General features: G+C 36.8%; 1 protein-coding gene across 1 annotated transcript in view; it reads right to left on the bottom strand.

Moving 5' to 3' along the window:
- Positions 1-26,157, bottom strand: part of LOC109092473 (lipopolysaccharide-responsive and beige-like anchor protein) — a 251,762-nt gene that overhangs the window by 143,804 nt on the left and 81,801 nt on the right. The window contains exons 22-33 of the mRNA XM_042716239.1: positions 22,188-23,486; positions 21,844-22,019; positions 21,257-21,409; positions 18,394-18,575; positions 15,259-15,380; positions 14,742-14,849; positions 13,809-13,950; positions 13,343-13,679; positions 5,088-5,263; positions 2,477-2,555; positions 2,176-2,309; positions 1,093-1,154 (exon numbers count right to left, since the gene is read on the bottom strand). Coding sequence (XP_042572173.1) covers positions 1,093-1,154; positions 2,176-2,309; positions 2,477-2,555; positions 5,088-5,263; positions 13,343-13,679; positions 13,809-13,950; positions 14,742-14,849; positions 15,259-15,380; positions 18,394-18,575; positions 21,257-21,409; positions 21,844-22,019; positions 22,188-23,486 — 2,970 coding nt within the window. The remainder of the gene's footprint in view (positions 1-1,092; positions 1,155-2,175; positions 2,310-2,476; positions 2,556-5,087; positions 5,264-13,342; positions 13,680-13,808; positions 13,951-14,741; positions 14,850-15,258; positions 15,381-18,393; positions 18,576-21,256; positions 21,410-21,843; positions 22,020-22,187; positions 23,487-26,157) is intronic.

Raw genomic sequence — 26,157 nt, forward strand, 5'->3', positions numbered from 1 at the left:
ATAAACATTTGCACAAGCAAAATGATTATCACTTAAAACTGTAGTAGCCCCCGACTTAATGTGAGTGTGTGTGTGTGTGTGTGTGTGTGTGTGTGTGTGTGTGTGTGTGTGTGTGTGTGTGTGTGTGTGTGAAGTGACAGAATATCACGCACTTCAGTGACTCTCCTCCTCTAAGGGCAATCTATGGCTACCTCCATTAGCCCCCATCACACACACTCAAAAGGCTGCATATGCACACATGCTCACTCTCTCACTACACACACTATTCTACCATCATTCCACTCATTTCCTCTTAATAAACACTGCAAAGTTGGAGTGTCAGGGAGTAATGAGTGCATATGCCAATGGTTTTATATAAGGTTTATTATAATGACTATAGGCTAACCTTTGCACAAACCTCCAACCCCAGAAAATCATCCTGACCCATTTAAAAACCCCTCTCTAGAGCTACATTCTAAAAATGTACCAGTTTTAAAGCTTAATATCATAATCACAATATTATAGATATAGATAGATAGATAGATAGATAGATAGATAGACAGACAGACAGACAGACAGACAGACAGACAGACAGAAAAAAACAGTATTTGTTCTACTTTTTTCCAAATAAATAAAATAAACAAACAAATAAATCAATACAAATAGTATTCACATTATTTATGAATCTGGTCAGATTTAGATCACTTTTGGGGACAATTTCTTCCCCAAACTATGGCGAACTAAGTACACATAGACAAACATGCTCAAGAACACAGAGCTCTGCTATCAATCCTTCATCCTACCTGCCTTTATACTCTCTGCAAAAGCTGATGGGGAGGCCGATCGATCACGAAACGCTATCAATGTTGCATTATCCTCTGTGACCAAGGCCGTTACATTGGGTCAAGACCCCTGACCTTTGAACTTACACCAACAGCATTAAGAAGGGCTCCCTGGCTATTTTTCTGGACTTCTGTCTATACTCCTAGTTTAGTACGACAGGAATCAGGCTGGCAGTGTGAAGATAACACTTGTTACAATGGATTTATTAACAGTAAAGAGATAAAGGGGGGAAAAAATAATAAGTTGAGGAGAGATGGAGGAATGACATACCTGAGAACACAGCAGCATGACCAGTTCAACCACAGAACTGCTAGACTTCATACACACAAGACCTACAAAGAAAAAGGACATTTCATTTCAGATTTAGCAGATGAAAACTTTTAATCATTACCGATGAGTAAGATTTTGAATGTAACAAAACAAACCTTACATAGCTGATCGCTAAATGTTGCAACTAACTGAACAGAATCCAGAAAGCTCTTGTAACAACACTGTAAAAATATTTATACTAATGATTTTACTTTTGTAAAGACCCATCTCAATTTCATATATATTGTAAATAATTTGGCAAATACAAACGCTATCCTCCATTATTTAGTGATAAACATTGGGTTATCTGTGTTGAAGTCTATACTAAACCTTTTTAATTCAGTTCTACGAGATTTCTAATGCAAAATTAAATATTTTTGTTGGAATTATATTTATTTTCATTTTTATTGTTTTCTTTTTTTTTGTCTGTTTTGTTGACAATGTTTTGGGGCCAAAGGGCATTGATGACCTTAATGAACCTACACGATGCTACTGTAAACTAATACATGTTTGGGCCTTGTAGTACACAAGACTAAATATGGCGAGCATATGTTCTATTGATCGGAAATTCAGCTTTAAAGAAGCTGCTAGGGAACTACACATGCAGAATGTGCACGGGAGATTTAACATAAAAGCTAAAGGTGAGAAAAACAGGAAGCTGGAGGAAGAGGAAGGAAGGAAGGAGGGAAGCGTTTTTGCTTTAAGTGGCTCTCTAAAGTCACACTGCAGCTATCAATCAGTGTTTCATTTCTCTGGGTGGCAGTGGACAGGCCAAACACTCGTACGAGTGTGCTGACCTCTGACCCTCTGCTCTATAAAAGAACACTGCTATTATAATCATTGAGTTAAAAGATACTTTCAGCCACATTTACTGAGGTGAGAGAGGAGGTGTGAGTGCATTCGTAACATACTGGGTGTGATGAGATGTTTCTGTTTGTATGTAATGATGTGAACTGAACCCCACTTCAAACTGTAACAAAGATAAGATGCATTTGTGTGGCATACTCCACAAATGTCAGTAATAAGAGCAGAACAGTAGCTCACTGGTGCCCTCGATGAGTAGCTCCTGTCCATGACTGCCCAGCAATGTGCGAGAGAGGAATGGTGCGAAATCCACAAAAATCTCTCGGAGTAAAGGAGCTGCCTTCTCCAGAGCATGTTCCAACCTCTCTGAGATACTGAAAACACACACATAAACACACCTTTAAATATTTAATAGAGTGTGACATGACTTTCAAACAACAGATTATTTAATAAAATCATGCATTTAAAAAAATGCATTTCTGAAATATAAATCCAAAGGTTGTTTAAAATAAAGCATGAGATTTCAGTTTAAAGTGGAGACCTCATGTTGGGGGCGGAGCTCTGGGTCATTGAGGATAAAGCAGGGACAGATGGCAGGTTGGAGCTGGTGGAGGTTCCTCCTGCAGAGAATACAACCAGTAAACAACTCATTACCCAAATACACAAACGCCAAACAAAACAGGGATGCATTAAGCTAAAACAAGCACATGTTATTATAATGCTTATACTTGTAACAGAAACCAGAAACAAAAGAATTATGTGAATTTGGTGAAAAAAAAAAAATCTGTATTCCATTATATAGCTTTTTGGGCTTTTTTTTGGGGGGGGGGGGGCATAAATAATCTGCATTGATATCATTCATCTGATTTACAATATTTAATGCAAGGAAACAGCAAAAATCTAGTTCAAAATAATGCACCTTTTTCTTAAATGCACCTATTAAGAATTTTATTTAATCACTGTAATTTATAAGCACCATTTAACAATATAAAAAAAAATCAATTGCTGTTCAAGAATTTGAAGTCAGTAAGTTTTTTTTAAGATTCATTAATATTAATAATAAATTAATAATTAATACTTTTATTAACAATATAAAAAAAAATCAATTGCTGTTCAAGAATTTGAAGTCAAGTAGATTTCTATTTCAAATGAATGCAGTTCTTCTAAAAATTTCCATTAATCAGAAAATTAGTAGAAAAAATTGTATCAAGGTTTCCACAAAAATATTAAGCAGCGCAACTGTATTCAAGATTGATAATAATAATATTATTGATAATATTTATAATATTTGTTTTACTGTATCATCATTTTTATTTTAGCTTTATTTTTTGTCCAATAAATACAGCTTTGACTGTATTTGGCACTGACCAAGAATTTGAAGTCAGTAAGTTTTTTTTAAGATTCATTAATATTAATAATAATTTAATATTTATTAATTTTTCACTAGACGAGAAAGGATCGTTAAATGTGTCTAATGACACTTAACGGCCAAATAAAGTGCATTAAAAAGAAACACAATATTCATGATGTTCCTTTGACAATATTTGTATTGCCTAGCCCTTCTAACAACCTAGTACACTAACCTTTTCCTGCTGCTATCTACAACACTTTATATATAAGGGAGAAGAGTGAAGATCTATGTTGAAGCCCTGACACCATGTGAAAGGAGCTTTAGCAGAATGATAGCTCTGTTCTTGTTAGAATTTGTGTAAAATAAGCATTAGAGCAGCTCTTACACTCCCCCTGATAAAACAGCCCATAAATTCATTAGCCCTGTGTGCGGCTGTGATTAGTGTACAAATAATTATATGCCAATAAATTTCATCTTGCCCCTGAAAGTGACATATTTTGGGCTAGTGAAGGTCTTGGCACAATCATGCTCTCTCTCACAAAATATCACACTACAATAAATCTGCATACACTAATATCTCTACACACGCACACGTGGGGTCTCAGGGCAGGGATAACTCTTGCAGCAGTATGGAATGTTCCTGGCTGTGGGGACAGCGGCTCTTTAAGCACCAACATGTGTGTCTACGGAGAGTCTCCCGCTCGCTGATGAAGTAGCCACTTCAAACAGCTCGGAGAAAATTAGCTTATCTCTATTCAGCTGGGACCTGCCCCTCTCCTTGTGCGCGCACACACACATACACAAGAGAACCATAAAAATACAGACAAGCTTAAAACTACAAGCATGAGATATAGACCCATGAGTACACTACTTCAAAGACAAGAAAAGCTAAAGGGAACTAAAAACAATCCCTTCACGCACAAAGGATCATGTGTGCACGCACATGTTGGTTTCAAAACAAAAGAACATCTCATACACACAATGATTTTTAGACCGATATGATTGTGATGTTGGATACAATTCAAATCCAACCCTTAATCTTCACAAATAGTTGTTGATATGATTAGATCTACTGAAATGTCATTAAGCATTTATAGATATAGTGAAACTAAACTTTTGATATTTTTGTTGATATTATTATATCTATTTAAATTTAATTAAGCATTTATAGATATAGTGAAAACACACACACACATAGTAAGTTTGTATTGATATTTTTTTTATTAATTAATTAGCCTTTTTTTTTTTTATGTATAACTTTATTCAGCAAGGATGCATTAAACTGATCAAATGTGACAGTAAAGACATTTATAATGTTGCAAAATATTTTTATTTCAAATAAATGCAATTCTTTCTTTGTATATCACAAAATAATTACAAAACTATTAAACAGCACAAATATTTTTAACGTAACAATAAGAAATATTTATTGAGCATGTGACACTGATAACTAGAGTAATAGCTGCTGAAAATATTTATATTTTAAAATATATTTTAGAAGATAACAGATATTTTCAATTATAATAACATTTTACTCTATTTTTGATCAAATAAATGCAGCTTTGGTGAGACTTACTTAAAAATAAACACCTTTGAACAGTTGTAAAAAAATTATATTTTCATTTCATTTATAGAGCATTTATAATAAACACAAATTATGTGTAATATACAGTAATGTAAAGGACAACACAGGATTAAATTTTGATTCACGTTAATCATCTAATATACTAAGACGGAAATATGAAGCTCTGTACTTTGGGAAAGTGTAGTTTCTGACATGCTTTTTCATGAAGACACTCACCTGGGGCAGACTCTGCACTCTCAACAGTTTCTCCTGCAGACACCACTGACACACTGTTGACTGGAGTTCCACCTGAGGATGCAGCAGTGGCTGATGGGACGGATGCAGCGGCAGAGACTGTACTCATTCCTGGTGAGGGAACCCCACCCATTCTCCTGGGAGCCACAACAACACTCCTGTAAAAGAATGAACAACCAAGAAGGCAATAGTTAATCAATATAACGGAAGGATTTTGAGGATGGCCAGAACTGAAGCTGTTGTTGTACATTTTTATATTAGAAAATATTATTCCTTTTTCGGTGGGTTGAATTGAATTAAAGAATTTCATGCTTGCATTATATTTTGAGCTGTTCCTCTTTTAAATGTCTTTTTATCACGCAATGCAGAAAGCAGACTCTGATGTTCTGATAAACACACAGAGCTAGAGAATCAAGCACTCTGTCAAAAAACCATTAGCTCTTGTTCCATCGTCAATCCTATAATGATCAGACTGATGATGTTGGCTAAATATGCTGCACATAATGTGATTTAGTATAAAAAGCCGCCCAGCTCACACAACACAAGAAGCCCATTTACCGTGTTAGTGTAATTAGAGCCCTGTTTCCCTGACACAGAATATTCCATAATGGCAGCATCTATCTTTCCACCAATCAATGGCCTCCCTGCTCCTGTCACTCAGAGCTCTAAACTTTGTGATTGATTAAATTTGGTGGTGTGTTATGGTCTAGAAGCTACTGTGTGTCCCTGTACAGATTTGTGATTATCTAATAAACAAGCTGTTTTGTGGTTAGGTAAAGATTGAAGGACTGAAAATGTCGTCAAAATTTTAGTTCATTCTGAGGGTCGTGCTCTGTTTACAGTTTTAGGCAACAGTCTGGGAACACTTGACTGAATGCATGTTCCTCGTGATATCAAAAACAGTACAATCTGGCGATTTATGCTTAAAATAGTTTAGTAGACAAATGTGACCCTGGAGCACAAATCCAGTCTCAAGTCACTGGGGTACATTTGTAGCAATAGCCAAAATTATAGATTTTTCTTTTATGCCAATAAATCATTAGGACATTAAGTAAAGATCATGTTCCATGAAGATATTTTGTAAATTTCATACTGTAAATATATCAAAACTTAATTTTTGATTAGTAATATGCATGGCTAAGAACTTCATTTGGACAACTTTAAAGGCGATTTTCTCAATATTTAGATTTTTTTTGCACCCTCAGATTCCAGATATTCAAATAGTTGTATCTCGGCCAAATATTGTCCTATCATAACAAACCATATATCAATTGAAAGCATATTTATTTAGCTTTCGATAAATTGACACTTATGACTGGTTTTGTGGTCCAGGGTCACAAATATAAATATTCAGTCACATTCACTCATGTTGTTTTTCATATATTTTTCTTTTCTGTGGGAATTAAATGAAAAACATTTTGGCGGTTCTTAATGCATTTTTACAAGGGCAGTTTATAATTATCACAGTTATCAAACCCTAAAATGTCATTTATAATTATTAAATTTATAAAAACTTGAAAAGTGAAAGTAGTGATATTTGATTTGTGTGGTAAAAAATAATAAGATTTGGGTGCTCTGCATTTAACCCATCCAAGTGCACACACACACAGTGAGAAGTGAACACACCGTGAAAACACACACCCGGAGCAGTGGGCAGCTATATATCCAGCGCCCGGGGAGCAACTGGGGGTTCAGTGCCTTGCTCAAGGGCACTTCTGCCATGGGTATTGAGGGTGGAAGAGAGCACTGTTCATTCACTCCCCACCCACCTAGAACTCTTGCCAGCTCTGAGACTCAAACCTGCAACCTTCTGGTTACAAGTCCAAATCTCTAACCATTAGGCCACAGCTCGCATTCAGAATTTTGTTGAGACCTTCATGAGCTGCGATGGAGGGGGATTTTCATTGAATTATGACCTAAACTTTGGTCTGTTCCTATAGTTGGTCTGGCATTAGAAGACTCCAAACACTAAAATAGACTTGTATGGACTAGAGTTTCCAAAAAGATATTTTGGTACTAGGAATGATTTTGTTGTTTTCCGGACAAATCTGGAAAATAATTTATTTTGGTGTTTGTTTTGAACTGTCATGTTTTCACAGTATGTGCAATATAATAATAACAAAAACAAGTCAAAAGTATAAAGTTTATTTATAGTTGCTTTACCATGCTTTTCAAAAGAGCAAAGACAAGCTATGAAATTAGTTCTCTTTTTTCGTCCTGAACTGTATAAGCAAGAAGTTTCTCTTCATCCACAGTCTTAGCCATGGACATTTCTATTTCTATTCAGGTTCAAATTTCAGCTTCTTTTGCAGGTGAAGCAACACCTACAGATGTCTCTGGAACTACATCATGCTCCTCATCCTGCCAATTACCAACTGGACAGTTAGAATTTACATGTGGTTTATGGGGTCCTTCCATAGGTGTTATGGTTTGTATACTGTACAAACTGTATTTTCTATATTATTACCCTAAAGCTATCCCTCACACAAAACAACAGGCAATTTTTGGCTTAAAAAAAAAAAAAACACTGTTTAGTATGTTTTCTAAGCCATTTATGGAGAAACAGGAAGTGTCCTCATAAACCATTACAGACATTTGTCTCTTCATAAACCATACAAACCAGAATACACACACATACACTCAAACAACATACTTGAAAGTAACAAGAATGTAATAGTGAACTAATGAGAGCACACTACAGGAGAAATGCAAAAAAAAAAAAGCACTGCCAGAAACCTTTTTTACGCCTTAAAGACTTTTAGATGCACATCTGAGGATTCCTCCTCGTGAAGCTGGTTAACAAAGTTTCTCTAGGCTAAAATATAAATAGTTTTGATTTGTTTGTCATATGTTCATTTGTGTTAGAACACCATTGAAATGATTCACAATAATGAAGAAAAAAAAAACTGATAAAAAAATGGGTAGGTGTGTCCTAATTTTTAATACTGTACCTCCATTACATTGTTTAGATTGTAATTGAAATGAATAAAAATAACATTGATTGTTTTGTTTGTTGTTGTAAACCAGGGAAGAAGCATATTAAACACAAAGGAACCATGGTAACCCTTTTTAAATCACAAATGGTAAAATGTTACAAGATAAAGAACACATCAGTATTTAAAAGCTTTCATAATGATGTCACGGGTCTCTGCTGCATTCTACATTGTCTAGAGGTAAAAATGGAAATGGTTCATATCAGTTGAAAGCCATGACAGAGCTCTGGCCTTTCACAGTGGCTAGTGTTGAGTTTATCAGTGCTGACAGAGGGGGTAATACTACCCAGTCACCAGCTCCTCTCCAGAACACATCCACAGAGACGCTACAGACTGAGGAGGCACGCCAGCGTCAGATAAGAGCTGTCTAGGACAGACCGCTTCAATCGTCCCGCTGGAAGTTGCCTAGGAGCTAAGGCACGAGAACGAGAGTGTTCTCACACCATTTCTAAACATCTAATGTCTCCTTAACTTGAAAATAGCCAGTCCAAGAAAACCAAAGGAATTTATAAACTGGAAGGTTCGCAGTATCATGTTCATGACATCAGCATTTGCTGTTCAACAGTCCACCGTTCCAAAAACTCTATTAGAGCGCATTTCTGCTCTCTCTCAAGTGCATGTTTAGCACTGACCGGTGGTGAGATAGTGGGGGTGTGCGGCTGCAGCATCCGTCTGCTCAAAGGCACAGGTTTTAAATTATTCAGCACACCATTAGCCACACTTAGCCCCAACTCACTACCGCTGTCAATTAATCAGAGCTGCCAGGTGTATACCACCAGACGAGAGGCCAGCGCTGACCAGCATCCGTGGAGTTTGGATTCCAGACGCTGAATTATTTAGCAGTTTTAACCAACACTCCCGGAGACGACATGTAAACATCATGTTTCCCGTAATCTGCACAAATAAATGCGAGCTTGGGTGCGAGGAAATGTGTGTGAGAAACTGGTCTTACTGGACGTGGATCGACATTTTCAACTGATGTTTAACGAGGGCTGAACAATTAGTTTCTTCACAAAGAAGCGCTGCTTTAAATGAGTCCTAATGGTGGTAAGTTTTATACTGTATTGTAATGTTATTTAAATTTAAAGAAATCATAAAATTTACTCCTTGGTGTCACCTTTGGCGGTTAGGGTGCAAAGATGATACCAGAAAAATCAATTTCATGTCATGGATAAAAACAGACAATTCTTTCATTCAGAAATAAATAATCTCATTTTCACAGTTGACAAAATCAAAGAACCTGTTGTAAAGAACACCAGCCTTTTGTTATCTCTGTGATATCCTAACCCTGTGTACATCAAATTTTTGTCCAACAAGTCATTATGACACTATTCATTGGTCTCTGGATCCTATCAGCAAATATTTGCAGACTTCTTGTCAAAACAATAGTGGGGTAAGAAAGACTTATGGTGAAATCAGGGTGTTGTTGATAGTAAATAAATTTAATGTCTGTTTTACCCTTGACCCCAGGCCTGGTTTATCTAGGAGATCCTGTTTATTTTTCCATATATAACACTCGTAAATCCCCTGGGATTCAATCATACCACCCTGGGTGTTCCAACATACACTCTGTTTAGCAAGCATGCATGCATGCATACTGGCACAGAGTATAACTTCAGAGAAAAATGCAGCAACACTGATCAGACTTCAGCCGACAGAACAGTGGGAGTATACATTACCCCAGGTTTGAAGTATTCGGTTGGTAATTCATTCATGTGTGCAGTGGAAAACAACTTAAAATAGTCAAAAATTATAATGAGACAAAAACAGGACAGGTGAGAGAGATGGAGGACAGGACATGTGAGTGTGTGTTGAAGAGGGAGAGTGAGTAAGGGGACTTGGAAAACACCAGACTCAGAGCTGGAGTCGTCCAGATAACTCGGCACCTCTCTGCCGGGGATCCTGAGAGAAGATAAGACTTTCCTTCACGCTCTGGGAAATTGGTAGTTGACATGAAATACTTTCGGGAATTTTGTATGTTCTAGTTGACATGATACTCTATTTAAAAATACTTTAAACAGAATTTTGATTATTGTTTTATGATGCACACAACTTTAATGACCTCATATTACGTAAAAGACCACATCCATATTTTAAAAAAATTCTTTAAAAAATACATTTGATTAAAAATGATTCAAAATTAAATGTAAATATTTTTAAAATTGTATTTTTCTTCGTAGGAACAGAAAGAATGAGTAAAAAATTAGAGGCAATTTCTGAAGTTGATTAAAAATGAAGAGCAGCAAGTTGTAGCACAAAAAACACACATATATGTTCTAGGGGTGTAACAGCCACTGTGCTCAACAAGGCAGCCCAAACACCGTAACAGGCAACGTGCTGTCTGCCCAGCAGCCCCGCGATAACCTCCCCTTACTGGGGTGCATTGAAAGATGATGATCTTGTATCGACAATAGCCAGAGATATTGTCAAAACATCAATTATTGGCAATATGAAGAGGATTTAGCATTTCCAATTGATGTAGCCTGTTACAGTCATATTTTTATTAGGCTTATTATTATGAAGTTAATTTTATTATTCAATTAAAATTACAATTAATTTGCACTGCGAGGATAACAAATGATTAAGCTATTTACTCCTCAATTAAAATGCTTTTAAATCAGGTCTATTAAACAATGAATTACAGGCCTATAGGCCTAATTCAAATATTAACACTGCAGTCATCAATAAAAATCAATGAAATAAAAACCTTTAGCCTATTTCAAGCACCGACTTTCAAAAACAACCTGCTTAACACGAAATACCTTTCACTGTGTATGGGCCAAAAGAGAAATATTAAGGGAATAAATTAAAACAGTTAGCTATATACCATTTTCAGCATATGTTGAAATCGATTCGTCTGTAGTCGTCTCTGACAGAATATGTGGCACCAGATGCCGAAAGCTACATCATTACGCCGTCATTCCCTTTTTACTTTCACTTTCTGCATAGTGAATTGACTGAAGACGTTCACAAGCATAACACTTATGGAACATCCAGTGGCTCACCTTTATGGTTTAAAAAGAAATATTTTAAACATTGCAACGTAAGCAATTATAAGCTTTGCTGCTTATTAATAGTTAGTAAGGCAGTTGTTAAGTTAAGGTATGGGCTAGGATTATGGGTTCTAAAATATAGTCATGCAGAATAAGGCATTAATATGTGCTTTATAAGTACTAATAAAAACCCAGTATGCTAGTAATATACATGCTTATAAGCAACTAGTAAATAGAGAGAATCGATCCTTACAATAAAGTGTTTCCCAAACGTTTGTAACCTCGCACACAAAAATCCATCTTAAAGATAAGAGATCCATCAGAAAAAGCCACTCCCTTCATTACGCTGCATGTTCATGCAGGGCTTTTCTTTTCTGTGTGCAGAAGCCCTTCATCAGAGATGAGGTAGCAATGCAGACAACACTAGCGAATCCATGATTTATTAGGCTATTGATTTAATTTTTATAAGGTTTTTCTGCATGCAGGTTTGGGTAAGAATGATTCGGGTCGGGTACAGATTTTATGACTCGAAAAGACCTCTTGTCTGAAAAGACAAATTGTATGTAAAAAACTGACCAAATTTTTGTACCAAACATTTGTGTTGGTATGAACAAACCACAAGAGAAGCTTGGTTTGACTGAAGACCTGATGAAGGACCAAGTCCTCTCTAAGAATGTCTTTATTTCTTAGTGGTGGCGGCAGAAGAGAGCTGCAGTGACTGCTGGGAGCTTTGAGCTCATCCTTTGCAGGAGCCAGCGTAATCCCTGTCCTGATATCAGCAGCGTGGTGATACCTGACAGAGCATTCCTCAGATAAAACACAAGGCCAGATCAGAGGGATGTCTCACAGATGCCCAGAAGACATAGACAGGAGAAGAGATGTGAGAGAGCAAAAAGTAAACAGAAAGAAGATGGCATCACATGCTGCTTTCTATTTCCAACACAAAATCAGATTTTTTCTTTTCTTTCTTTCTTTCTTTCTTTCGTTCTTTCTTTCTCTTTTTTGTAATAAACCCTCTATGGTTATGTCAGACTTATGCACAGACAGTGCAGCAAATAAAAACCAGACAGTGCAGACGTTCGCCAACACATAGCAATGGATCTTGTTTCCCAACACACCAAATGATCCCCGTGGAGCAACAGTTACACTATCCTCTTTAAACAGACAGCAATGCAAAGGAATAAAAAAACATCCAAAAAAGACACAAAAGTTTATAATTGGTGCACATGCAATCTGATATCTGCCACTTATGTACACAATATCCATTCAAATGATTGGGGTTAGTAAGATTTTATTATTAAATTAATACTTATATTAAGCAAGAATTAATTAAATTGACCAAAAGTGACAGTAAAGCTACAATGTTACAAAATAATTATATTATAAATAAATCCAGTTATTTTGAACTTTCTATTCATCAAAGTTACATGGGTCAAAAACCCATCTTTTTTTTTTTTTTTTTTTTAGGAGGCCAGTGAAAATTTGGGAGGGCAAGCAAAAATGTGAACCTTTTTAGTGTTGAGCTCTATTGTTAGATAGGAAACAAACAGTGGTACAACTGAACTGGTGTTATTTTTTTCTTCCTTTACAATAACCATCTGCCCTTACACACACACAAGCACCCAAACACAGACACAAAGCCACTGGTGGAGGAATGGACAAGTGGATGTATATGCGTCTCCTGAGGCCTGTTTTGATGGGCTCTGCTTTTGTAAGGCTGTTTGTTTGTTTGTGTGTAGAATGGCACACTTCCAAAGCAGAAGTCAGGTGCTCTGTGGGGCTGTCCATCATAAAACGCAAACAGACCGCTGCCATAGCACAATCTAAGAGAATACTTTTGGAAGTCAGAATATAATTTTTTTTGAAGAGAGAACAACAGCTACGGGGAAGTTGTGGCCTAGTGGTTAGAGAGTTTGATTCCTAACCCTAGGGTTGTGAGTTCGAGTCTCGGGCCGGCCATACCTCAACTGAGGTGCCCTTGAGCAAGGCACCAAACCCCCAACTGCTCCCCGGGCGCCGCAGCATAAATGGCTGCCCACTGTTCAGGGTGTGTGTTCACTGCTGTGTGTGTGTACTTTGGATTGGTTAAGTGTAGATCACGAATTATGATTTATTTTTACCATACTTGGTTGTATGTCACGTCACTTTCACTTTTTCACTTTTTTCTATATAAAAAAAACTTCCTAGCAAAGCGCTTAGATGTGTGTGCACGGATTGGCCGGTGAGCTATAAATTCTGATTGTCCACTCACCTGTCAAAAGAGTGGAACTGGATGGACTGGTCATGGGAAGCATTAGCCACTGCACCCAGAAACCCGGGAGGTATGAGGCTAGGGTCCACTATGATGTCATCAGAGGGTGCACTAACAAGACTTCTCAAAATATCCTTGACATTAACATTTTTTCCTTTGCTGTCTCTATCAGTGTCATCTTGACCTCTCCTGACTTCAGAGGACAAAGTAGACAGGGATTCGGATACAGCATCTGGGCCGGTCTGTGCCTCGGTGATGACTGAGGTCTTCCCATCCTCAATACTAGAGTCCCGACGATGGGGAGATAAACCGTTCTCAAGATCAGACTGAACACTCTCTGCAAAAAAATAAAAAAATACAACACACATCAGTCCACTCCTCAAAACACTGAATGCATGAGTATTTGTTCTGTAGGTTCTCTGGGTTCAATCTTGCTGCAGTGATACGTGTGGGTTCAGGTGGTCACCTGTGCTCCTGACAGACTGTGAGCGCTGGGCATGTCTTTTGTCATTGTGTGGCTCAAGGATGTCTCGATATTTAGATACCATGAGTACAGAGATAAAGTAGACCACAGCCAGGGCCAGGAACTGAGCCTGTTTACTGTCCTCCTAAAGCACAGCACACGACAAAACAATTTGCAAATATTAGAGTATTATAAAAATTATCCACACCTCTGTTCAAAAGTTTGGGGTCAATACAACTGCAATTTTATTTTTTGAAAGAAAGAAATTAATTTTTTTTAATTCAACAAAAATGCATAAACTGATTTAAAAACAACAGTACCAACCTTTATATTGTTACAAAAATTCAAATAAATGCATAAATGGGTTTTCAACATTAGTGTTTTTAACATTTGTTTTATTAGCAAATGTTTTATGTGCTTAAAATTTTTTCTGAAGGTTTATATGACACTAAAGACTGTGGCTGTAAAACAAAAAAAAATAAATATAAAAAATATAAATCAAACCAAACCAATGCAGGAAATCCTTCGGCCATATTTTTATTTCTCAAGTCACTTTGAAAAAGAAAAATCTATTCTGCTACAAGTGACTTGTCAAGTGACTAGTCACGCTTGTTTTTTTATTTTTGGAGAACTAGAGAAATCATGAGATGAACACTTTAGTATAGGCACCAATTCTCATTAACTAGTTATGACCGCATCCTTAATCCTACCCAATAACTAAACTTATCAACTACCTTAATAACTACTAATAAGCAGCAAATTAGGAGTTTATTGAGGCAAAAGTCGTAGTTAATGGTTTGTTAATAGCGAGAATTGGACCTTAAAATCTCCTAGTACTCCCTGAGTTTCACACACCATCACTACAAAACATTAGTTAAATGAGTGGCAGATCAGAGATGCAGTAGTTGAATACGAGTACTGAGTGAAAAAACTCACTATATCTCTGAACACTACAGCACGGAGACGATTGATGTCCATGTCCTGCAGAAGCCGGTCTAAGTCACTGATAGGAGACATCCCTCCTGTCACAATGTCCACAGGACTCTGTAACGCACAAACACAGTTCACACAGTCTCATTCATAAAGTCAGCTCAGCATAGACACTTTTTTTCCCATTGCTCCAACATTTCAGTTGGACTTTGTAAAAATTAGGGAGTCTTCTGTTTGCTGTTCCACATTTAGACAGCACTGAGGCACAGAGGCATTAATGCATCAGTTTTGCTAAGATTCTTAATAATAGATGAGCTGTGAGTGTGGAGTGTAAGTTACACAACACATTAAGGAAGAAAATGGTTTTATTTTTTTACAGGAACTGTAAGAATCAAACCTTGGCCCATAGACCAAAAGGATTCTATTTGAGGATTCTCTTTAAGATCCTATTTAAAATTACCATCTGGACACTAGAGAGAGAGAGAGAGAGAGGGAGGTATCCTTGGCATTAAGTTGAACTTGCCTGTGCTGGTATAGACTTGGCGGCTCCCAGAAGGCTTTGCTGTCCACGGCTGCTCTCTGCACCAGACTTACCCAGAGTGTGCTGCTGACATTCCAGACAGTTTCTCACAGCCATCGCGCACACTGAGGGGGAGAGAGAGTGTGTGAGAGAAGGACAGACAGAGAGAGAGTGCAACTGAGAGGTAGAAATGCAGAGAAAAAGACAAAATCATAGAGATGAAAGGGTACCAGAATGAAAAGATATACAGACTAAAGGAAACATGACATATGAGAAGGTCGTTGCATGACAATGAAAAAGGGCTTAAAATACCATCTTATGAGTGAACGTAGTGAAAACTTAAGCCATAAGTAGACATCATAAAATAACTTTTTAAAATAACTAATTTTTTTAAAATGTTGTTTTTTTACTGTATTTTTAATGAAATACATGCAGTATTGGTAAGAACCTTTAAAAAGTAAATAAGTTAAACATGTAGTTAAGTAATGTTTCTCGAACCAATAATTAATTTCATGTCATCAAATGATAATCAATAAACTCCCAATATTATAATGTATTCTAATTATACTACTGTATTTTGTCTAAATGGACTAGAAGTAATACACTAAAATATAAAATTAATTAATTAATTAATTAATTAATGGATATTCATTTTCGATTGGCTAAACATTGCATTTAAATCTCATTAAATTATAAGTGTTTTTAAAGATTAAATTTAATGAAGTGTTAGATGATGGCAAAAATAATCCAAACATAAAACAGTGGTAGTGAGCATGCAGAATTAAATATTAGCCAGTGTAGAAGTGATATATACTTGTACAGATAAATTAAAAATCTCTAATACTGGCCGCTAACTAATATAGTTACAATATATCATACATCACCACTAAAAATAAACACGTAAGTTTAAAATAATTTGATGTGAATTAACAAATGAATAACAATACAGAAACCCGCTGCAAGGTAATTCATCTCCAAGACATAACAGTCATAAAGAGTATAGAAAAGGAAAACACATTAAACTGTATGAGGTTTGGAAAACAGATGACGTTGCTTATTCTGTGTTTAATCATTTTGGCCAGGTTCCCACCACCATGGTGCAGAAAAATTATCTTACTGCATTTAATTTGATGTATTGCATGCTATATGTAAGATTAGAATGGTGCATGTGTGTGTGTTTTCATTTTAATGTACTGCACAATAATGTGTGTGCGTGACTGCATGTGCATGTCTCTATTCAACACTCGATCCTCTCATACCTTGACAACTGACAAATGTAAACTCCAAAACGTTTAGATTAAAGGTATTATACCAGCGCGGGAACCGACCAGCTTTTTCCATTAGGCGTTCTAGTCATTTGAGCGAAAGAGTGAGCGAAAGACAGAAAGAGAGCTATAGACGCAGAGATGGCAGGCTAAACCTTGTTACAGATCCCAAATCAGATTACACACTGGCAGACCTCATCAAATATTCATTTTGTACTTTCAGCCCTCCTAAAAACAGGCTTCGGTTTCGCTCTCACTCCACCAATCAGGAAGGTCCGCCCTGCCCTTGCTGCACACTGTCGAGTCGATTTAACACGCCAGCCATTTTGTTCAGTAAGTCTGGGTGCTACATGGGCGAGAGAGCCGATGTGGCGAAGCGGAGGGGTAGTAGAGTGGAAAAGTGTTATATTTAGAGGAGAGGGAGTTTGATGGTGTCTAGATGGCTTCAGGGAGGGTCATGTAGAGTGTGTGTGTGTGTGTATGAGAAAGAGAAATGAATAATGTAACCGATCTGAACGGCTGGATTTCTGTTATATGGTCTATAATGCTGCAGTACAGTTTGTGATACATAGACACATAAAGAAGGAGGTGCCTCAGGCTACAAAACAGCCATTACAGTCAATGGCCTGATGACGGTTCTCATTTTAGACTACTACAGTGTGGAGAGCTTATAATAACACTATTAGAGAGCGCACACAAAACAGAGTGGGGGGGATAGAACCGAAAGGCAGTTATTACCTCAACCAAATGAGCCAATAGAGAGAAATCAATGAGCAAAAAAGGACTCTGCTCCAAGCTTCAGTGCTTCAGACATTTAGCTCATCAATATGCTAACATCAAACTCAATTAAAATCAATTGCAAGTTAATTCCCCATTAAGTAGTGAGGGGGAGTGATTGAGAGAAACAGGTTGAGGAAAAAAATATTAAGAGCAGAACATTATTTAAAAATCATGGAAGAAGGAAGAGGAACAAACAGTGAATGAGCAGGAAAAAGAGACGAGTCACTGGCTCAGGGATACACACTACTATTCAAAAGCTTGGGGCCTGTAAGATTTTTTAAATGGTTTTGGAGTTTTACAGTCAGAGCTACATTTATTTGATCAAAAGTACTGTAAAAACAGTAATACTGTACTCTCAAATCTTATTATAATTTAAACTATTTTCTATTGATTGATTTATTTATTCATTTAAAAAGTAATTTATTCATGTGATGGTTAAAGCTGAATTTTCAGCAGCCATTACTTTAGTCTTCATGGTCACATGATCCTTGCTGCTTGAAAACGCCTATTATTATTAATGTTAAAATCAGTTTTGCAGCTTAATATTTTTCGGTTAACCATGACATTTATATATATTTTTTTCAGGATTCTTTGATTAATAGAAAGTTATAATTAACAGCAGTAATTTGAAACATTATAAATGTCACTTTTGATCAATCCTACACATCCTTGCTGGAAAAAAGCATTGATTTCTTTCAAAAATAATATTCTTACTGACCATAATTAGTACAAAAAATGTTTCTTGCCCGTGCAAAACACGCTATCACAATTCTAGGATGTCGTGGACAGTTGCCAGGATGTTACTATGGTGTTTTGAGCATTTTTTTGCATGTTGCTATACTGTATGTCTCAGATTCTACCGTCAATGTAAGTATATGGGATTTTTGCCAATCTCCAATTGCTTAGTAAAAGCCCACCTCCTCACAACAAGCCACACAATTTGTGTTCGTAGTACAAACAGTGAGGGGCAGGTTACATGGCAAAGTTTATTAGTTTTGTTATAATAGCAATAGCTACTGTAACAAGCCTTAATAGATTAATAACAAGCCTTAGCAAACAGCACTAAAAAAAAGACAGAAAGAGAGAGATATACCCAAACGTAGGCATTGTCTTAGGATTCCTCCAGAAGACATGTTCTTCTCTGCTTCGATTTCTGTGAAGTTGAGTGAACTGGCGAAGATCAGCACATCCACAAGACTGATCAGCCTCTGCAAGAACATCAGTGACGCCTCCACAGACAAGCCCTGAGACGGCTCAATGTTTTCCAGCTCATGCTGCAAGACAGTGCCACATCATCATCATCATTACTGCAACTGCAGCCATCATAATCAGCACAATCTTCACTCAAACCTTCATAATGTACTGATGGTCACCTTTATCATCACCCTCACTTTTCATTATCATGGCTATTGTAATCAAATTACTCACAATCATTAAAGTAAGAATATAAATGATCATCATTAAGATAAGCCAGCACACTTTCTTCTAATGAGATCTCTGTTTATGTACACATTATCACACCATGATTTAAGGGTCCTCTCAGACTAGCATGGAAAACCATCAAGGATCTTGGGATTTTTTAGACATTTCCTGTATGAGGCAAAAGCTGCAGATAGGATTTAAAGTCAACATGAAACTGTGTATGCAACCCATTTTACTTTTGTAATATGACATCTTGAGTGAAACAGAACATTTAATGAGAAACAAATATGTTGATTGGAAACAGCTTTTCTATCAGAAATTGATTGGAACAGTTAGTGAACAGTATAAGTCGTTACCATAAAGGAATGGATCTGAACGTAAATGTGCAGGCCATTCCCCTCCTGAAACACTACCGATTGAAATTTAAACATGATGATCTTGCCTGAAAAGGTGCATCGGTGGCAGATTAAGTTATAAAAAATTGCAATACTTTTTTTATTTTATATTAAGTATACACAATAAAACCTGGAAGGAGTATCAAATAAAACACTTTTTTTTTTGGAAGCTTAAAGCAGAATCAAATTAGTTAAAATATTACATAAGCTAAACTAATTCGGAGGGGCAGGGGATATAGAATTTCATAATGACAAGAATACTGCAGAAATCTTCTGAGCTTTATGTTGACATATACAAGTAAACACTGCTGAACTTAAGTCCAAGCAATAATGGAGGAAATCAGACAACTAGGGTGGACAAATTCAATTGACCTAACTGTCCTAACTGTCCTTCAGCAGGACTGAAACACATCAGTGGCAGGGGAAATGCATCATGCCACAACACTTGAGATGCCAAAGTGAACTTTACGAATCTATTTGTCCTATTGTCAGGAGTAGGGATGTGCGGGTCTAGTCGACTAGTCGACTAAATGGTACAGCTCCTACTAGTCGACACTGAAAGCAATAGTCGATTACACGACAGAAAAAAAACATGATTATCATTAAAATAACCATCATTTTATGTTACTATCAAATTTCATTAAAATAACCATCATTTTTTTAAAGTTAAAATAAAACATTTGAAAAATAATTCATTATTTTTAAAAGTGTTTCAGGGCGTAAACTACATTTTTACCTCATGCCTCGCATGAGTTTTCTTCGTTTCAGTTGTGGCGAGCTCAAAAGTGACCAAACGAAAGACAAGCAAGGTGTGAGATTATTTGGAATTAGAAGAAAACTGAAAAGTTTTGTGTGAACTGTGTAATGTCAAATTGGCTTACAATAACTCTACTGGAGTGATGCATAATCATATTCATTACAGGCACGTAGCCATATAACTTAGAGACTAACCAAAGCCAGCTAATGTCATTCACTACAGCCCCGCTGCCACTGCATTCGTGCTGTCTATTCCTCAAAAGACCCACTTTGGTGGTGCTGCGTGATGTCCAGCGCTTTCCGAAATTATGTTGGCTTGCGTTTTGTTATCTCTACGTTTTTTCAAGTGCAGGAATATGTTTCCATTACCCTGTTTTAATGCACATGTTGAAGTATCGAATGAGAACCGAGTGATGGAAACGCCAAATTTCGAATAAAAATCCCTTAATTCGCAAAAAAAGTTTTACGCTCGCTTGAGGTGCCTTAATTCGCAAGCGAAAAAGGATTCATGCTATGAGGCGAGATAACTTGACTAGCAGCGGACTGCATGATCTTGTTCCACAGCATCTGAAATGTTAGGGTTGTTCTGAAATGCCTGAGCAAAGTCTATCATCTAAGTATTTCTGTATAATGTCTTACACGACAGCAGCATGCATCCGCCTCTGAGAGCAATGACATCATTTATTGTGTTTCGTCTGCTCGCTCTGAGGCACAAGTAATTTATCATAGATGAAAATTATTATATTCAGTTCTCCTAGTGATATTTAGTGCCAGTTTAACAGGAAGTGATGATTTTGTTCTCTTTGATGCATTGGATGGAAACAGTGTTTGTTCGCAAATGTTTTATGTGATATTCTAATTTTGTTAAATTCGCAACTTTGGATGGAAACCCTAATCACCTCAGGTCCTGCCTTTCTTTTTGGTCGTTTTGTTTTTAGATGATATAGCCTACATGACGAATTATGTTTTTTAAAAGCCGTTTTAATGCTATTTCCTTGATAAAATTCCCTATTGTTTTTGTCTTGTGTTTTGATATGTTGGCTGACGTTATATAAAGATGAAGAATTCTGTCAGGCTATTGATTTTTTTTTTGTCATTGTTCTGAATTTCCTCAGCTAATATTAATAAATAAGCATTGGCTGACGTTAAGTGTGTTCTCTTCTTTTTTTTTTTTTTTTTTTCTTACCATCTTTTGGGGGTTTCTTGCTTTTAGACAAGTCAACTAGTCGGATACAAAACTTCCATTGAAACAACAGTCAAATTAGTTGTTGCACACATCCCTATTTTGGGGGTTTCTTGCTTTTAGACAAGTCAACTAGTCGGATACAAAACGTCCAAGTAAAACCATCCATTTACTGTCAGCTACTTAACATTTTGATAAATGTAGAAGAGGTGGCTGCAGACAGCAGAGGGAGGATTCCTCCACAGGCCATGATGAGGTTGTCCACCACCTGAGAGACTAGATGGACAGTGTTGTGCACAAACACTACGTTCTCACTGCTGTTCACAAAGTCCATAACTGTCTTAGTTGAATGACTGTGGGGAGAAGTGAGAAAACTAATTATGAAATTATAAAAGAGGTTATGAAACTTACAACATCAAAGGGAGCTGTCTGTGAGGCAGTAGAAGGGTAATTCAAGGTAATCAACATTCTCATACTTGACTTTTAGTTTCAGTTTTAATTATAAAGCACATTTCAATATTTCACTATTCCTCCCAGGTTAACTTAATAACTATGAACAGCATCTGTCAATTATAAAAAAAAAAAAACACATTTTACCCTTATAAAAAAAAATTCCTGATTGTGTGGATACTATTGATATCAATGGATTTCTCAAACAACAAGATTAAAAACCTAAAAACTGTTAAGAAATATGTTTTATCAATATTGATTTTACAAAAAGCTAAACATCATATAGATATTTTATCACTTTGCCTATTTGAGCTTTGGTTCCTGGTGTTTCTCTCACCTTCTCCACATCTGCACATCGGTCTCAATAGAGAACAGCAGATCAGTCAAAAGGCGCTGATGCATATGAGACCACTTAAACTCTGGGATACGGAACATAGTGGACCGTGCCGAAGACGAGCCCTCATTGCCCTGACCAGAGGGGCTTGAGGCAGCTGCTTGATTTGTGCTCAGATTCTGCAAAAAATACACAATTATTCTTCTAAAATAATTTTGTGTGACCTAAAGTGTGACCTAAAAGTCATTTTCTTCAGTCGTTTTTCATATAATCAAAAAAATTTAGTACATTTCTGTATGTCTCAACCTGGTATCATGTTCTTAAGTTATTTATATTGCAAAACTTACTGTTGTTGAGGTGTCCTTCAGCTCCAATCTCTCTGTGTCTGAGGCCACACTTGACACATCCAGTCTAGCAATTTTAATCTCTTTGGTTTTAGTTGCTGAGGTCTCAGTCCCTGCTGCCTTCAGAGTGTCTTGGTTAGTTCCTGGATCCTGTGAGATACTCTCAGTGCAAGGGCTAACCTCTGCCGTAGACACCTTGGATGAATCTGGAGGAAGTACTTCTGGGGTTTGCTCGGTCTCAACAGCACCATGACCAGCTGTAGTCTCTGTGTGAAGCTTGGGCTCATCGATAGAGGCGCTTTGGTTTAAATCCACCTCCACCATGGGAGGTGGTTCATCCTTGGTTTCCTCTACTTTCTCATTTTGCAATGGCTTCTCATCTTTTTTGGTTTCCGGCTTCTTTTCTTTCTCTTTCCCATCGTCTTCCTTTTCAGCACCATTGTCATCAGTCTCACCCGCTGTAGCTGAAACAAAAGAAGACTCCTCCGTGCTGTCATCACTGACCTTCACAAAGTTGCTGACTGAGGAAACATCAGTGCTATCTTCATTCGTGATGGAGGCCCCAGTTTTGCTGGTCTCCTGGTTTGCCGAAGCCTCAGAAGTTTCTTCCACTCTGGCTTCCTTTACAGCTTCAGGAGAAGAATCTCCAGGTCCTTTTTCTTTATCTTCTACTTGGACATTTAGTACAGTATCAGCAGTGCTTGTTTTACCATCATCTTCATCTGATATCTTCGCAGCTTCAGTTTCAACTTTGGCATCCTTGTCAGTTGCAGTCTGAGTATTGTCCACATCATCATTTGTTACACTCATATCAGCTTTTTCTTTCTCGTTTACCCTCCCTTCAGTCATTGTGATGTCAGCCTCAACTCTTTCCACTCTCTCATGCTCTCCATCAATATTAGCCTCCATATTTTGCACTTCATTATCCTTTCCTGGTTCTTTCGTAGTGTCCTGTTCACTTTTATCCCCTTTCTTTGTCTCTGGTGAGGTAGCAACGGTGTCTGTCTGTCTCTCTTCCACATCTCTGGCCAGAATGTTGGACACTGTGACTGGGATCTGTACCCTTTTTTCCTCATTGTCTCCAGGCTGATCAGTGACCTTCTCCTCAACACGTAGCTCAATAACTGTAGATGGAGCCGTCTCATCAGCATTTAGCTCACTATTGGCTGAGGCAAGGAACTGAGAGTCATGACTGGCTCCAGATACAGTTCTGATTATGCTTTCAGATCCTCCCTCAGAACCCATCCGCTGGTACTCAAGGAACATGTGGGCCAGATTCTCTTTGTGTTGCTCAAAGGTGACCTGATGAAACAGACAGTAAGAGGGTTTGAAGGAATGTTTATTATGCCCAGGAGCAAAAATTCAATTCTCAATCAGATCAAACTAACTGTCGTACAGTATAATATAGAAGTACTATATAGATATAGTTCTATATTATATGACTACGGTAGGTGGACAACCAAAATGGGTAATACCGCCGCGTGTACCGCTGGCACAGGGCCGCGGCGTTAACTGTAAGTCAGTCGCGTGTTAAAGTTATTCGCGAAAACTATCTGCGTGTACCGCTGCCGCAGGGCTTAGTTAATAACTAAAGTTATTTGCGTAACTACTGCGTGTGGAGATGAAATGACGCAATTAAACAACAATAACATTATAATGTAACATTGTAACATACTTAAAAACCATTAGAAAATTTACAGTTAGTTAATTTCAAAATGTGGGATAGTCTTAAACTACAGTCTACGCATCAAAATTAAAAGAAAGACCTTTACACAAAGGCTCTTACTGCATGATATCGTTATTAAACAGTAATTACTGCTAACTCTGAATTATGCCTTTACTGTGTGACCAAAAATGGAGTATTATCTGTTTCAGCTGTTTGATCGCACTGGTGCCTCAAGCGCACATATTCATTCGGCATGAGTAGCGGTCCACTTTGGCATATTTTTTGCTCATTATGATTTTTTTCCGTCGATACTGAAACACACGTGAACTACAAAGCCTATTTTACCTAATGAACAATAGTTAAGCTTCAAAATGGGCAACATCACGAATAAGGAAATTATTAATAATAATTATTATTATTATTATTTGTTTTTGTTAATAGCTAAGCCTATATTATTTTATACTGCAATTATATTTATCCATTAGAATTATATATTTTTAATTCTTGTTCTGTTCTGATAGTTACATTTAAAGGATTTGTTGTAAAGTGAGGGGAACTAAAAAATATCCTGTTGGTACATTATAACATTATTAGGCATGCCGTCATTATTTCTGAATGTAATAAAATGTGACTTATACAAGACATTTTTTTTCCTCTCAAAAACGTCATTTATTTTTAGAGTGTTATATAAAGGTTGCTGTCCCATTTTATACAGGAATTGTTCATTTTAAAAACAATCAAATTATATTGTTAGTTTCATGGTAAACATGCAGTCAAGGTCTTCAAAAAGTTCATTTAGGCTATTTAACATGCACTGTGACATTTTCACCTGTTTCAACTTAAACTCCTTGAGATTTTAAAGTCAGTTTAATAGTATTGAGATTCAAGTTAAATCTAGTATAAGAAAAAAAAAAACCTGAAGGTCTATAACCGTCAGTAAATAAAGCATTTTTTTTTTTTAACAATATCATTTAAAGTTCTGAACTAAAACATTATTTCAACCATATAGCCTGTGAATGAATAAAAATGCATACTTTTCAATGAAAGAACACTTAAAGAGATTGTAGGTTGCTTCTGGTGTTTGGATTGATACTTCAATATAATGAGGTCCAAGATTAAGAATAGCCAACACTAGTTTTTTTTGTTGTTGTTGTTGTTGTTGTTTGTTTGTTTGTTTGTTTGTTTCAATGTATTTTTTTCTCTCTCTATACAGCATTAACTTACAATGAAATACGTCTTCCTTCAGGTAGACTGAATGTTTTCCTGCCTTGCTCAATGTTGGGCTTGCTAAACGATTGGATTAGGATAAATGTTGTTTTGTAATATCAAAACTTGCGGACGGTGAACCTGGGTGCAGTTCATGCTGGTTGCGGTTGATGTGAGTCGGGAGCAGCTTGCAGAGGATTCCGCTTGGTCTTAAAGCCTTCCTCAACCACCTACGTTCACAAATAACAACAATTTTTGCAAAAAGAATGATTAATTATCAATTGAGAATTTGTTATTATTATGGTCTGGTGAAAATAATAATTATAAAATAATAATATGGGCTGTGAGAAAATAATAAATAAAAAGAGTAGGGCTGCTGTGAGTGCAGGCAGCATATTTCTGTAGCATGACAACACATGGCCCTCGCAGCCAAAAAACAGACCGGCCCACCGGGAATCCTCCTGGAGCTCCCGATTAGCCAATCTGGGCCTGATATATATATCAGCATTTAACCACTATAGTAAACACACAAGAATTCTCTGCTTGATGACACGGTTATTTTTATTATTGCGAAGTGAGATGAATGAAGAGCGTGTCTGGAGATGGGAAGTTTCGTTTATCAAGTTAGTCAGTGATTTTAGCAACACAGTTTCAAATCCCGGGTTGTGGTGTTTATTTCATTTATTTATATATAATAAAATAATATATAAAATGATTAATACAAATGTGTTCTGCAGTTTGCTGGTTTATGTACACCATTTTTTTTTTAACACTAAGCAACCAGTAGCAACTGAATTCAGTCCAGCTGGAGTGGGTTTGGGGGTTGTTCTTTATTGCTTGTGTTGGTTTGTGGTGGTTAAAATAAAGTTTTGATTTTTTTTATGGACAGTGTCTGATGATGGTTTCAAACTTGCAGAGCAGGTTTAGGCAAAGTGTTTTCATGCCTCGCTGGGTTTGGCTTTTGTAATTTTTGCAACTGCATAGGCCTAAATAGCATTACATACAATATAATATGTTTTTGTTTTATCTCAGGAGGGATGAGGCGCTTCTGAGAGAGAGACAAACAAACTGGTGAAAGAGACGTGGGTTTGGCTTTTAGAC

This window comes from Cyprinus carpio, chromosome B1 (genome assembly GCF_018340385.1).
Source record: "Cyprinus carpio isolate SPL01 chromosome B1, ASM1834038v1, whole genome shotgun sequence".
Classification (NCBI taxonomy): Eukaryota; Metazoa; Chordata; class Actinopteri; order Cypriniformes; family Cyprinidae; genus Cyprinus; species Cyprinus carpio.